Below are 15747 nucleotides of genomic sequence, written 5' to 3' on the forward strand. Positions count from 1 at the left end.
AACACCTGGCATCCCCATAAATGTTAACAGTCAGAATCTGAGCAGAAGAGTTTTGGTTACCCTCTCTGCACATGGGAATCTTCAGGTCTTACACAGAGCCTATGTACTTCCTTAATCTTTCCTGGTTCTTAAATTTCCTTTTAGTTTTCTGTGACCATCATAAAAACTATGCCCAAACAAAATACATAGGTTTTCAATCCAGCTCATATTCTCAGTATGTAGAATGAAAGTCAATTACACTACAACTCTATTTACTGGTGAGCCTCATGGCAAATACAGGACTGCATGGAATAATTTATACAACTTACCATTCTATTTTCTCATCATATATGAACTAGAAGAAGGAAAAAAAGAAACATAAATTTCTCTGATCTATCTCAAAAAACTGTCAAATTTCTTCAGCAAGTATCAGCCACATCCATACAGATCTACTCAAGTTTTGACCCTTTCTAACCAGAACTTCCACTGTATGGATTGTGCCCCTCACAAAACACAAACCTTGTGAACAAGGCCTACCAGTGGCCATTTTAAGAACTATCAAGGAAAATGGTGCAAGCATGTGAAAGACAGGCAGATATGTACTCATGTACCCATATGCTATGCTGTGCAAATGACAGCAAAGTCATTTATTCCAAAAAAAACTTAACTCTTGAGTCCTTTTAACAGCTAGACTGGTTGTAGCAGAACAGGCAGCCATTTTACTTCTCCTCTTGGGTCAAGTGGTTATCCACATTTTATTCAACCCTGTGTAACCACTGTTAGTGAATACACAGCTAGTGATCCACTTGTATTACAAAACACAGACTAATGGATTCTTCCCTGCCTTGCCACCAGACACGTTAAATGTGTTCATTCAGGAACTACTACACTGCTCTAGATGAACAAAGTGGTATCTCACCTGTGCTCTACATGGAAAAACTTACCCAGAATTGGAAATAAAATTACTGTGTAGAAGCAAGAAACAGCCACCTTCTCAATTTAAAATAGATGTGTAGCTCAAAATTTTTCACCTTCACAACAAGCAATCTCCTAGGTCTGAGGAGAGTGCTATCTACACTGTGTAACAGTATCCTACTAGCCTGCAGAACTTTACAAACCCTAGGAACAAAATGAATGGACACTGATGGACATGGTGGGCACATATTCCATGGGGCTGTATGAAATTTTCATATTTATACAACACTGTGGAGCTCAGCTCTCATTTCCAGATGCCACTAGAACTAGCTAGGAAAATAATTGTTTGCCAGTGTGTATCAAAAGGGAGCAGGCTGGTCCTCCAAAAATTCAAGCACTGAAACACAGTAACTGATAAGAGAGCTACTTACCACAATAAGTACGATCACAGATATTGTGTAGTATACAGAATCCCGGAACACTGCCCACTGGGTGAGACAAACCACCTGAAAAGCACCACATCTTCAGTCAACAAAAATACAGGATTTCAAAAACAGACAAGCAAAAAAGCCCCTGTCTTAAAATAACTTAGGTGTGTAAGCAGAGTAATTATTATTATTAGCAACAATTCTGAAACCAAACCCATTTTTATGCTGCCATGAAGATGTATCAGTCTGTTAGACAATGGATCTATAACAAGCATCAGTACTAAAATTCATCTAGAAATTTCCATTATTGAAATACATTTCTTACTAATGATACTTGATTTGGTTATAATTTCAATTGTAAAGTAAAATTCATTGTACTGCAGCAAACCAATTGTTCCTCATTCCTTTTATTTGTGGACCTATTTGACTTACTACCTGAAAAGATATGATAAACAGTTAACCATCTATTGAGTAAATGGAGCAAGTCTCATGCTTGTGCCCCAGATTCTTTGACTGTCATCAGTACCAGGAAGGATCAGCAGATGCCAATGATCAGTTCAATGTAAACACATTATTGTATGAAGAGGAACCAGTTTCCTCTGTATGCTACATGTTCAGAGTGCTGACACTGCAGCTGAACTTTTTGGAAACATTCACTATTTGCAAAGCATTTGTAACTTCTTTCCAATCTTTGAAGTTTTTCACAATGTCATTTTTGTCCGTGATTTTGTCTTTTTTTTTTAATATATGCTCATGGAAACCCCTAAATTGTAAGCAATTGAACTATGTAAAGACAAGTATCTTACTAACCTGTCCTGCAAACAGTCCACAGACACCAACAATGCAGAGAATGTTGAAAACTGCTGAACCAACAATGGTCCCAACTCCTACATCTCCATGAGTGATAAATACACCTGCAGAGGGAGTAAAACATACATAACTAACTGTCATTTAATTTTAGGTCACTCAGAGCATATACTATTTGTGAAGTAGAGACTGTTTCAGAGATTAACCAAACCATGTTTCGTAATTAAGGCTCACTTCTCTGTTTAATAATTTGTGCTTTTAGTCTAGCTAGCAGCTCCCCAGCTGCGGCATAGAACCTCTACATATATAATTTTAGTAAATGATTTCTTAACTAGTTAGTTCAAGAGTTTCACAGCTTAGTTTTTAGCTATATCACATCCCTCAACCTGCTGGTCACACTGCTTCTGCTGCAGCCCAGGATATCGTTGGTTTTCTGGGCTGCAAGTGCACACTGGTTTGCACAGTGACAGATCATGATGAGCTCATCATCCAACACCCCCAAGTCTTTCTCCTCAGGGCTGCTCTTAATCTATTTCCAAATATATCAAATTACTTCTCAAAGGACTTCAATAAATCTCTTCTTTTGCACCCTGTGTTCAGAATCAGACATTCTTCTCTGTGTTTTGAGAGAAGACTCACAGTTTCATGAGATATTTTGAGTAGTTAATGATACCATGAACCACAGACAAGCTGACAGCTGCAATTGCTGATTATAAATTGCCAGAAGGATGGGTACCTGTGCTTGATCTGCTGCTGATTTTTTAACAGCAGATCTCAAAAAAGCTTGTGTGTGGGCTCCGTACCTATAACAGATGCAAACAGCTCTGGAGTGGAGCTCCCTGCTGCCATGAATGTGGCTCCAGCAACATCTTCACTCAAATGTAGTTTCTAGAAGAAAACAATTGGTAATTTGAGCACTACTACTGTAGTTACGTTGTGGAGTTCTACGGTTACATATGTAAATGAATAGCCAATTGTGGCTTACATGGAGCGGATTAAAGAAAAGTATCTCTGGAGATTGAAAAGGATTGTAAACATCTCAAATTGTTTTCATTAATTTACTTCTGTAACTCTAAACACAGTCATTCAATTCCCCTACTCTCAGGGCTTCTAAAATTCAAAAATGAAAATCTGTAACAGAAAAATACAACCTTTGTGAATAAGTCCTATGAACAGCAGGCTTGATTCTGGCTTCACTTTTCAACTGTGTTAATCAAAAGTGAGTCCGCTGACACAGATAAAATTAGTCCAGTTAGACACAGAGAGGGCTGTGTATGGTAGAGAGATCTATTTTTATGATGGTGTCTCTTAAGCTCTAATAGGATATAGTTAACTTAGAGTTCTCAGACTAGCAACAACACGTGCAGGTCCACAAGTGGGTTGCATCACTTTAGCAGTCTGAAGATCTTTCCCTTGAACTATAAACACAGTTTTATGGAGGAGTTTTTTCCTTTTGGAGAGTCTCTAGGAACATCTTTAGTATACTATTTTTCTTTCAAGGATAGAAAAGTAACTAGTGACAAAAGGAGAAGTAAAAAATCCTGTATTTTCCAAGCAGTTTGCCTGAAAACATCTTAAGCTGATAACAATGGCATCCTACACACCTTGACAAAACATAAACACAAATATGATCTACTACCAGTCATACTGCTGCGGGAGCTCAAACCTAAGTGTGCTGTCTGAACTCTTGGTAGCTGTTTAAATGTTCAGTAGAATGTGAGATAAAATGTAAATATTTTATGAAGGATCAGTAACCAGTAATTGGTACAACCAATTGGTATAACTTAAATATAGTATCTAATGTGCATGCTGAATATTGAACATCTGGAAAGGGAAAGAAAATATCCCAACTGCGTATTTAATTACTCCCTTATTATTCTATTAGTTCTTTTACTGATGAGTGTAAGCTTACAACTCTGAGTAACACCAACAGGTATTTAGTACCTTTAGCAACAGGAAAAGAGACTTTTAAACTAGCTACAAAAAACACCCAAAAAAAAATCCCAGGAGTTTTTCAGAAAATGATCACTCTTATTTTTGTTTAAAAGCAAAGGAGATTTTCATTTCATGTTTAAAATGACGTTAAAATCTACATTTGTATTATGTATTTATTTTGTTCACCAAAATCATACTCACCACAACATTTACATGCCATGTATTAATTCTACTCTGTCACAATCAACTCAATTAGAATCCTAAATGTAATTTTGTAAAGTCTTCTCAAAAATTAAAGGCGTTACTTTTTTTTTTTCGCATATAAAATCTGAATTCTGAGTCCATATCCAAGGTACATACTTTTCTCAAGGATTTTCTCTTTTTTCCATTTTATGCTAGGACCAGATATACTTCCTTTCTCCTGACACGGTGGTAGATGTGCAATAAGATTTGCATAGCTACCACATTAATTTTTCCATCTATGATATTTTTCCACAGGTTACTTTTCAAAAAAGCAGCACAATAATAAATCCAACTCATCCATAACCAATACCTCTCCTAGTTACATGCTTCAGGTATTTAAGAGTGGGCTTTGTCATCCGATCTCATTAAATCTTTGATTTTTTTTGCTTGAGTGTGGCCAGAGAAACAAGTATGCGCAGACCACTGGTTCACTTTTTTGATGGAAAATAATATCTCTAAATAATATTCTCTAAATAAATTTCTAGAAGAGTAATAATGTTAATTAACATACCTCACAAATTTTCTCTAAGGATGGAACAAAGAAGTCATCACATACTATGGCCAAAGCGTAAAACATATAAAGAGCCTGTAAAGAAAATAAATTCAGGGAATACTTCAGATTTTTCCTGTATATGAAAAGAGGAAAAAAGGTAATGCTACCTTTATTCAAACTGTCAGAAATACATTGCTTCACTTTTTATTTAATTCCAAATAAAAATCTCCCTGTTGATAAATTTATGACATAAAACCAGATTTTTGAATGTAAGATCTAATTTGGAATGTTTGTCAGACCCTAAAATGTGAAAGGTACTACACAAACAGAACAGGATGTCACAACAGATTTCATACAATGAAAAGTAACAGGTAAAGCTACAAAGTTATGTAGTCATCCTCTCTATTTTTAACTAATTATCAGACCAAGTAATTAAATAGAAAATAAAACCAGGCTGATTAACAATATTCAGGAAATATTTACACCTGGAAATAAGTGGACTCTGGCCATGGATCACTGCACCAAAACACCTAGAAATGATCCTGGTTCCCTGCATACATGTGATTCTCCCACTGTTTTATGCAGCTTTATGTGCTGTGCCCATGCAGTGGGCTTAATCCTGCTGGTGTCCATCAAACAGAACTCCTTTATACTTTACTTTCCCTGAGCTGGGAATGACAAACTGGAGCCTGCAGGCCTCACTTTCTTTGTTTTTAATGCAATAAAAAAAATCCCACATGATATTTTCTATATTTCTTCAGGGTTGGTTTGGGGTTTTTTAAATTATAATTGCATCTATTGCATAGAGGCACAAAAGAAAAGAAAAGAGACTCAAGGAACTTCCACATCATGCTTGATGTCATCAATGAAGGAATCCCAAACTCTGACTATAAAACATGAAATAAAAGTCATGTGATCCATTCTGCCAGGATTTTATCTCCAAGAGGATGAATGAATAGGTTCTGCAAATTCAGACTTGCATCCTTTTCTTAAATCACGGAGTCACAGAATCATTTAGGTTGGAAAAGACCCTTAAGATCATCAAGTTCAACTGTTAATCCAACAATACCAAGTCCACCACTATACCATGTCCCCAAGGTGTTACCTTTTAAGGAACTGTACTCATATTAGAAATACTCAAATCAAAGTATTAAAAACTTGTTGATATATACAGAACTCTACTTAGTAAGGTCACTATGATAATTAATAGCTTATTAAAAATAAAAATAGAATTAGTTAACATAAAAGGAAAACAAAAATAAGGCACAGTACAGAAAAACTTACAGCAATGATATGAAGCAGAATTCCTCCTTGCTGTCGTTCTTTATTTGTAAATATATCTTCAGGAAACTCATTAATGGCTGAAAGAAAAACATACTTTAAAAAAAAAAAATGTACACAGCATGTATAAGCAAAAGAATGAAAAATAGGGAAGCATCTGCAGAAACATATGACCAAACATAAGTGCCTCTTCTGATGTATTATATTACAGCTTGCCATTTCAGAATTTCTTTAGTGCTCTGTAGTTTTGAGACACTGTGTAATCACAGTTGACACTCTTACAGGAACACAATACAGGATAATTCACAACTACAGGTCAAGATGCAGGAATCTGCAATGCTTTAATCTATTTTATATGTTGTATAAACATTTTAAGCTGCCAACAGAAGCATATATGCATGTAACAGCCAAGTAGGTTCCTTGTAGTAATACACTGCTATATATAGTAATATAGCAATATCTACTATAATAAAATACCATTCCCTTCATGAGAGTAGAATACCTTCTGGAATAATATTGAAATACTATCAACTTTAAGAACTTATTGTCAGTTACATTAGCTGACAAAAGCAAAATTTTTCAGAGAAGTTATTCCCTACCACATGAAATAATGTATGATAAAAAATTAGTAAGCACACAATGCATGTGTTTTTTAATAAATTCTGCCTATTAAAAACTAATATTATCTGAAGTGATTAGTAAAAAAAAATGCATTAAGGAAACTTCCTTAATGGAAGGGAAATGGGAGAAAAGACCCAGATCTACAGCTGCTTACACAATATGGTTGTTCTTACATCACTGGTTGAAATACCATGCCCACACGGATGTATTCAGGACACACACACTGTTTACACTGCAACCCCCATTTTGTCCTCTGTGTCCTCCATTCAAGCTGTGCCTGTGAGAACACATATAGGACAGCAAAGAACAGAGCCTTGGCCTGAGTCTCTAGCAATGATAACAGCACCCTGCACATGAGGCAGACCTTTTCACATAACTGGATGCAAAGGAGTGCAGCTCTCATCACAGGTGTTTGTGCCACAAGTGCCATCCCCTTACTGCCACCACATGGCAGAAGGAATATATCCCTGTTCCCTATCTTGGCAAACTGATGTGTCATCTGGGAAGCTATTACCTACTTGGTAATCTCATTCAGATGACTGTATAATGTTTCACAGTGCAATGTTAAAATGGATAAGTTAGTATAAATCAAAGTTTTGAGAAGCATGAATACAAATCACCATTTTTCTAATCTTTCTAAGGTGACTTTACTTCTCTGAAGTTAATACCAAATAGGGAATCAGAAGTCCCGAGGACATCACAGGTAAGAGCCAGAAAATAAAAACGAGTGTAGGCAACCAATCACAAAACAAAAGCAAAGCAGCTTCACTACAAACTGCCTTGCTTCATAGACAGTGATAACAGTATAATCTGGTGATAACAGCATTAGTAATAAATAACTACTTGTAATAAACACCTGCTTGTCTCACAGAGGTAATATTACATGGACTAACACAAAGACAGCTTTTCTCAAAGATATTGCTCCTCTCTACGAAGAACTCATGGTGTGCAGTTTTTCTCACAACGAGACAATTCAAAATCTCCTATAAAAGTCAGGGAAATTAAACAAAGCTCTGGAGCTTGGTAGGCAAGATTTCTTCCTTAATGAAGTGGACACCTACCAGTGAGTTCCAAGGTACAGTATAGAGTTTTACTGTATAAACATTTGCTGTCTTTACAGCTTTATTATCCAAATAATCACAGGTTTGGTCTAACAATCATCTATAAATTCTGTATACCTTATCTACATGCACTGTTCTTTATTTACTAGCTGTATCATGGCTTTAGTATTTTAAACTATTTGTTTTTCTTACCTACTGCTGTGATAACCTGGTTTCTCAGGAAAAAGCTGTTTGGATTCCCTTGGGTCCTATTTTAGGCCTGGGAATTCACAACACTTAACTAAAGGGGGCAGTGGCATTCCCTCCTCTGTATAAGCTGACAGAGGGAATATGACATGATCAGAGTTTGAGAGAGCAGTCTCAGATTGCCCTCGCGGTACAATCTGATGCGTGTGCACAGCAAGGCACTGCTCAGCTTCACGGAGAGATATTTTCTCATGTATGGGAGATGAGTTATCTGTCTGCCTGAGTGGGAGCTACATCTCCTTGGTTTCTACTGAAAAGAGACAGAACAGATGGGAGAAGGAGATGAAATGAAGAGCAGTACATCTAATGGGGCTAACCTTTGCCAAAAAAAAAGGAGGGGAACATACACCCATAATTTTAAAACCACATAGAAATACAGAAATATTTATCCTGCTGGTACTGTTGCAAACTCATGGGTCCTGCAGCTCATCTTATCCAGCACAGATCTCAGGAGGAAGGGAGGACACCAAGAAAGCCAAGTCTATATTGAAATTGCCATCAATCTGTAGCTTGTTCCCTCTCTCCAATCCTTAAATGAGTGGGGAAACAAAAGCACCTTATCCAGTTACGACTTGGAGGGGACGCCACCGCCTTTTTCTCTGAGTCATGGACATAAAAAAATCCTTGATTATGGCATGACAGAAAGCATGATTCACCTTTGATAAAAAGCTCTGGCTGAGCTGTCTGTGGCTAAAGAGCTATACAAGGCATGCAAAGAGCATGGCTCAGAACAGAACACAAGAGCAGCTGCACAGCATAAGCTGCCTGCTTGGCTCCGGAGCAAAGAGCTGGCACGAAGCAGCTGGGGCAACCCCGGCATGCTGGCGACACCTGCCCTGACGTAGGCTGTTAGCAGATTAATTCTGGGTACCCTGAGAGCATTGTTCCCACATGCCCTACCCATACTCTGACAGGCAGGCTGCCAATGGAGTGAAGTTTCAGAATCCCCTAAGCCTGACAACCATCTCAACAACCACGTGGATCTGTGGTTTTATAACCTGCCTTGACATGTGATTTCTTCACCTTATTAGCAGTTGATTTACTCACAACAAACATGCCAAGTCTTAACACCTGCTCAGTGTTAAAGCCTGCTACATCTCTTAAGGTTTCTCCTGACAGGGAAAATGAATCTGTAGATTTTTGAAGGCTGTGTCAAATCAGCTCTGCCTTTGCAGGAAGGGGGTTACACATGGTGTACACAAAAGCTCAATGCCCATTTTAACGCTTACATCTTGCTCCTCTGTCCCTTCAGGCCCTGTTATAGCCACAGATTGCAATGCCTACCCTTTCACCCTGGCACTCAGGGACTGCTGATCATCAGACTCACCCAGAACAGATGTGTAAGGGGCTGAAGGATAGACAGAAGACAGAATTACATACTTCCACTTTTACCCCTTCAATAATCATATTCGCAAGCCAGCTTGAATACTTAAAGTTTTGTCATTTGTTTAAGCACTGCAAACAGCTTTAGGCACCTCTGCATTGAAGTATATTTCTGCTTGTGTGCAATTCCCTTCCCACATTCCAGATCCTCATTTTCCCAAGGCTTGGTGTTGTGTCCCTACACATGTACTGGTGCCTCAGTGACAGTGAACAAACTCATCACTGTGTGCAGAAGTGAACTTCTTTGTACCTGTCAAACAAATGCAAGCATCATTACCTGGTGTCAGCAGCAAGATGTCAACAGTTTGTGTGACAAGAGTTGAACTTGACACAGACTTCATGGTACTGCAAATAGTACTACTTTAGAATTCTGTACTCATCTGCTGCAAGATTTGATTGAAAGCCAGAAAATCATCATTTCTTCCAATATCTCCCTGAATGCAAGGGTTCTATATCAGCTGAGTTGCAATGAATAGAGTAAGTATGTCTTAGAACTACTCTTGCTTTTAGAACATTTGTGACTTTAGCCCACACAGGTCTTCAAAATCAGTGCACTGGGAAGATTTTTACAGAAAGATAGTTAGCACCTTTGAAAGCATCCTCCCATATTCTCTTTATGAATGTCAAAAGGGTCAGACCCCTGTCATGTTTCACCTATTACTTCAGGGGCTGAAGTGGTACAGTCTCAGAAGGACAACAATGACCTCAGTACATGTAGGTAGTCTCAGGGAACAACATAATACACTCAGCCAATCTTCTTGCACAATCTGTGCACTGCAAATATTGTGCCAGTAATTGTGTACTTGAGAAAAGAATAGTAAGTAGCTTTTGCTCATAGGAAACTATTGACTTTAGTGATGCAATGTAGTATTAATACCAGAAACAAAGTCAAACCCAAAGATCTTACCTTCACAGTGAAACTAGTTTACTCAAATATAAAATGTGTCATGTGAAAGTCCTTCTTTTTAGTAATACTTCCTAAGTTAGATGTAATGGATTTGAATAGTCATGAGAAAATCATAAATATGCCATAGTACATTAAAGGTATATTTCTTTTCACAAGCTAACAGGCCCTTAACTCTAAATTGTTGGTGAAGAAAAACAGTACACTCAGCAAGCGCATTTAAACATGAAAGCTGGTAACATACAAATCTTAAAAGGACCACTGAAGAAATAAAGAACAGTTCACTGATCGTGTCAGACGTCCTCTGGAAAAAGTAGGAATTATCAAGCATTAAGCTCCTATACCCATTAGACAGCTGTTTACAGTTTTCTGCAGCAGGATGACTTGTGGATTTTCCCTTTTTTTTTTTGCTGCATACTAACCTAGGCAGCGGTCTTACAGCAAATCAGGAATGGGTCAGTCATAGAAATGCACATGTTTATTTGAAAAATTCTGCAAGGATGCTTCTGTAGAGATAACTCTTTAGTAAACTTGCCTCATGGATTATACTAGCTGAGCAACAATAAGGCAACAAAAACAATAATCCAAATGAAGTGGAATGAAATTATCTGAAACACCACCCAACTTCTTCAAGAGGCATTTGTGCATCCATATAAAACTGTGTGATGCCAAAGATCAAGCTTTCTATTTGCAGGCAAAGTACCATCTGGCAGGAGGCACACTAAGCATACTCCTCCATACCCCTCACCTCATAAACAGTAGAATTATGAGCAAATTTTATCTCTCTGATATATTAATCCAATTTACATTGCTCAACCAAAAGAGGACTCCCAAGTGCGATCATATATGCAATGGAAAAATGGCAGCTTATGAAGCAAATAACTAACTCAACTCTCAACCATGAAATCCATTTCATATATGATTGTAAAGAATGGTATTATTTATGAAATAGCCATGAAAATTCTCTTTCCATCAGCATGAAGTTATGAAAATATCTATACAAAACTGGATTAGCCACAATAAAAAGTAGACTACTTTATTAAATCCTAGACTTACACTGAGTTTCTTCTCTCTTTTATAAAAAAAAAGAGAAGTATTTTCAGTCATTATGTCAATGTCAAACAATGAAAAAACATTAAGAATTATCTATTAGCCAAAAAATTAAAAGGCATGATGAGATTCCAGTTCCTGATCTAGGGGACTCAGTGAGGACACAAGAATACACAAGTACTGCAATACGAGGACGCATCCACATACCAGAGAGCAGCATTGCATGTATTAACCTTTGTGTTACTCAAAAAAAAAAACCCAAAAAAACAATTCTAAAAGTTTCCCAAGGTTTGGAATCATGTTTTGCTTGTTTTTTTCTCCCTTGCCTCCAGACCATTCACATAATTTCTGAACTGTTCTACTATCTTCTCTTATTAGGACACCAGTTTTCCACTAAGCATGAGTGTATTCTTCAAAATGCCACCTATGGACCCCAACCCTTTTATTTCACACATCAGATTCCTAAACCAGGGTACCAAGAAATTTTTCACCTTCTCCCCTTTTTCACTTCCTGACTCATACTCTGTTTACACTACTCTGAGCCAAGGCTGACAAAGCAGTTCAAACACTGCCAGGGTCCCGCACTGGTGCAGCTTTTTCAGATATGACATGTCATTTCCAGGCTCTGGGAGAGTAATTCTGGTTCTCAGCAGTGAATAAACACCATGGAATAATGTGAACAGTTTAAATTGTACTACCTCTTGACTGTCCTATGAATTAACTACAGACATCAGTTACCTGTAAATAATTGTGTCTTCTACATGGAATTTGCCTCTACATGGAATTTCCCACTCTGAGCTTCATACACTTGAGACTCCGTCTCCACCTTTCTCTCATTTTTTTGCTTCCTGAAAATCTCTAGTTTCTGTGGTCTACAGCATCTTGTTTCATTTGAAGGTGAGAGCTCTTTGGCTGTGCTGGGTTTTGGACTCAGTTTGGCTGTGTCCTTTTTAAATACAGATAAGTAGTGATGTCCCTGGCAAGATCACTACCTTTTGGAAAAAGGACAGTGACTGGATTAACAATCAATACTGTGACTCACATAAAAAGGACAGTTATTAAAAGGTCAGGCAACTTTTCAGCCCTACAGAAAAGAATCATTCCTTATGTTTTTCACAGGCAAGCCTTCCAGCTGCAAACAAGGTGGAGAATCAAACATTTCACTACGAGGTTTTGTTATTCTCAGCTCAAGCTCAAAGAGGTCTTGTTTAGAATTTTTTTACTCCCAGTCAGACTCAAAAATCTCTTCCAGAACTAAAGGATGGAAAGTATTTATGCTAATTGTTCAGCCTAATCACTTATAAACTCAGTTTATTCATCTTACAATAACAGCAAGAAGAGGTTGTTTTGTCTGACATGTCAATAACATCTTCAAGGGGATTTCACTGCAGGTCTATTCATAAACTGTACTGCCAGGGGAAAAATGACAATCTGATTTCTGTAACAATGGGCTTTGAAATCAACCAGACAAGTTGTAGCACTTCACTGAAAAGATTATGAAAAGTGTAACGTAATTCTAAGACACTGTGGACTAGTGACCTCTTTTGAAATGACCCACTCCATTTGGCACAAAAGGACACTTTTACACATAGTGGGTATTAACTCCACAGTTAAAATATTTTTTAAAATATTTTTACCGAGTATGCACTGGAGCTGCTCTTACATGTACTATTGTATTATGCCTAATGAACAGCAGAGAGCAGACCACTATCCCTTCCTTGGTTCCCAAAATTACTCTGTCAGCAGGCAGTATACAAGGAACAACCACCACAGAAGCTGCGCCCTTGGCAGATTTCCTCACACTACAAAATTTCATAGCAGGGAGAAAATCTTCCTTGTGCTGCTTGAATATGCAAGCAAGAGGGATCAGTTAAGTGAATTTGGTCCAAGGTAGAAATCTTCTCTTCTGAACATCTGAAGACCTCATTATTAGTCCATTCCAATATTATTCCATTGATGCTACATGAACAATGGGATCAAAACTGCCCTTCAAAAAGTAAAAGCTGGCTACCACAGCAGAGCTAATAAGAAAGACAATTACATTTAAGAGCGGATATAAATGAAGTGACAGGAAATAACATCTTTCTTTACAAAGGATCACTGATCCTGTTCCATGAACACCTCTGCTTGCAAAATGACTACAAAAGTACTTTTCTGTACAACCAAGTTCCTTCTACCTGGCCTTCTTCAGTGAGTAAAATCGGGTGATTGCTACCTCCTTACACATGTTGGAGACAGACTCAAATAACACAGAATATGGTCTATTACCTGCCAGGTACACCCTCAGTAGCAGTGACAACCACATCCAAATGGCAAAACCACTGGCAAAATTGACTGGATCCAAGTCAGACCACAGATTAAGTTTGAACTGCTAGTGGCCAGAAAAGCTATCAGGTTACTTGAAAACTGAACAGATCACATGTGGAAAACACTGAGAAGGAAGAATTAAGCAACCACAAGAGCTGCCACAGCAGCTATCATTCAGAACAGAAGTGCACTTTAAATTAAACTGTGCTATTGTGCCTTCAGTACAGTGAATGCATAATAATAAGCTTTTGAATCCCTTCTACTTCAGTAAAAGCTTCAGCATGGCTCATTTAAAAGCAGCTGTATTGGCACACACCATTCTTTTCCCCCAAATGCATAGGAAAGGAAACAAAATTTAATACGTAAAATATACCCATCCAAGCAGCAATTTTAACCATCTAGAAAAATGGTGATATTCTTCAAGTTGAAATAGCACAAAAACTACACATGGCTAAGATTCTACCAGGCTAAGATTAAGTTAAATAAATTGCCTTTTTAGAATCAAATGGGCATGAGATAGCAGAGCAACAGCAGACTTTAAGTCAGGCCTACTAAGACCAGAGAAAGGCATACAATGAAGTCAGGTATGGGTATTGTTTAAACTTTTCTTAATTAGAAGCTTCTCTTTCTAGATATAAAAGAAAAATTATGGAAGGCAGTTGTAAAAAGACCTAACTCAAACATTTATTCCATCCCTGCCAATTTAGGTTTGTTTCCAACAGTGAGTTTTCCTGTACTTTATCCAAAAAACTCCTTTAACCAGGAGGGAACTGGTAAAATTCAAAGATGCTGCAATAAGGCAGAGGCCTTAAGTCCTCTTTGGTGACCTTACTGAGGCCAGAATATCCAAGAGTGTTCAGTACAGGCAAGCCAACATTTTCATGGAATTCAGACAGCCTATCCAGCCCTTAAAAAAATCAGGCCATTGATGCTGCAAGCTGTGAACTGCTGGTTACTTCTCCAAATTTTGCTTTTCTTTTGGAAAGAAGTTGAATTTTTGAAAATTATTTTAAGTTGCACCATTTAAGCTCTCAAAAAAACCCCTCCAACAGTGTTAAAAACCTCTGGATGAAGTCAGGCTTTAAAGTCAAGCATTCAGTATAATTTTTGGTTCCATGTACCCCTTGGTGCTTTGAAAGAATCATTTTCATATGGAAATCAGAAGCACAATAGTTTTTCCATGTGAGCCACGCTTATGTGGTATAGCCAAGTCTCATTACTTCTTTGTAAAACATATAATATTTGGTTTTTAACTTTTTCTGAAGCCATGGTCCTGAAATCATGTAATTATGTAAGAACATCAGCTTTCACTTAAAACAAAAAAATCTGCCTCTAGCCTTTGTGTTTGTAGAAGAGGTAACAAGCCCAAAAACCTAAAAGATTTACAAAACCCAGAAGACAAACAAAAAAGACACCCAGACTTGTTGTTTGTCTTTTAAACAAACATCACATTTTTCTGGGGCCAGGTTTACACTTTTTGAGCACATGGGATTAATAGCATTACTTCTCAGTTCATATGTTTTAGCTCAAAGTCACAAACACATGAGAGTTCCAGTATGCAGTTTCTGCTCAATAATAAAAAAAGACATCAGCACATTTCTTATGTCACAGACGAACAATCTACTTCACCTTTTCCACAAAGGAAATCCCATCCAAGGCAACGAAGACTCAACCCTCCAGCTCCTATGTCACAATGTGTTTACTGCATAAATAATTTTTCAAATGGCAGATTTGCACAGTCCTCCCCAGACAACATCCCTTGGAGCACTTGCTCATTAGTCTAAAAACTCAGTAAGAAGCAGTAAACAGTAATGCACTACTTCAAGAACAATTTCTTCTAACTTCTAGCCTCTACTACATGCTTCAATACCCTCATATTTGATATGAAATCTGGTAAGTAAAAAACAGCTTCTTAGAAAATCTGGAGACTTCCATATACTAGTACTGCCTACTAAGCAGCACTGGAGATTTCAGGGAGGAAAAATGATTTATCTCCTAAATGCATAATAATTATTCCAGAATAAAATTCATCTTGATGTAGTATAGAGGCAAACAGCAGGAGAGTCCACTGTAAGATAAATATTACAATAACTT

General features: G+C 37.5%; 1 protein-coding gene across 1 annotated transcript in view; it reads right to left on the reverse strand.

Moving 5' to 3' along the window:
- Positions 1-15747, reverse strand: part of LOC128789250 (ras and Rab interactor 3-like) — a 160311-nt gene that overhangs the window by 103632 nt on the left and 40932 nt on the right. Inside the window, exons 3-8 of the mRNA XM_053944989.1 lie at positions 6085-6161; positions 4819-4893; positions 2933-3017; positions 2133-2236; positions 1326-1400; positions 309-334 (exon numbers count right to left, since the gene is read on the reverse strand). Coding sequence (XP_053800964.1) covers positions 309-334; positions 1326-1400; positions 2133-2236; positions 2933-3017; positions 4819-4893; positions 6085-6161 — 442 coding nt within the window. The remainder of the gene's footprint in view (positions 1-308; positions 335-1325; positions 1401-2132; positions 2237-2932; positions 3018-4818; positions 4894-6084; positions 6162-15747) is intronic.

This window comes from Vidua chalybeata, chromosome 6 (genome assembly GCF_026979565.1).
Source record: "Vidua chalybeata isolate OUT-0048 chromosome 6, bVidCha1 merged haplotype, whole genome shotgun sequence".
Classification (NCBI taxonomy): Eukaryota; Metazoa; Chordata; class Aves; order Passeriformes; family Viduidae; genus Vidua; species Vidua chalybeata.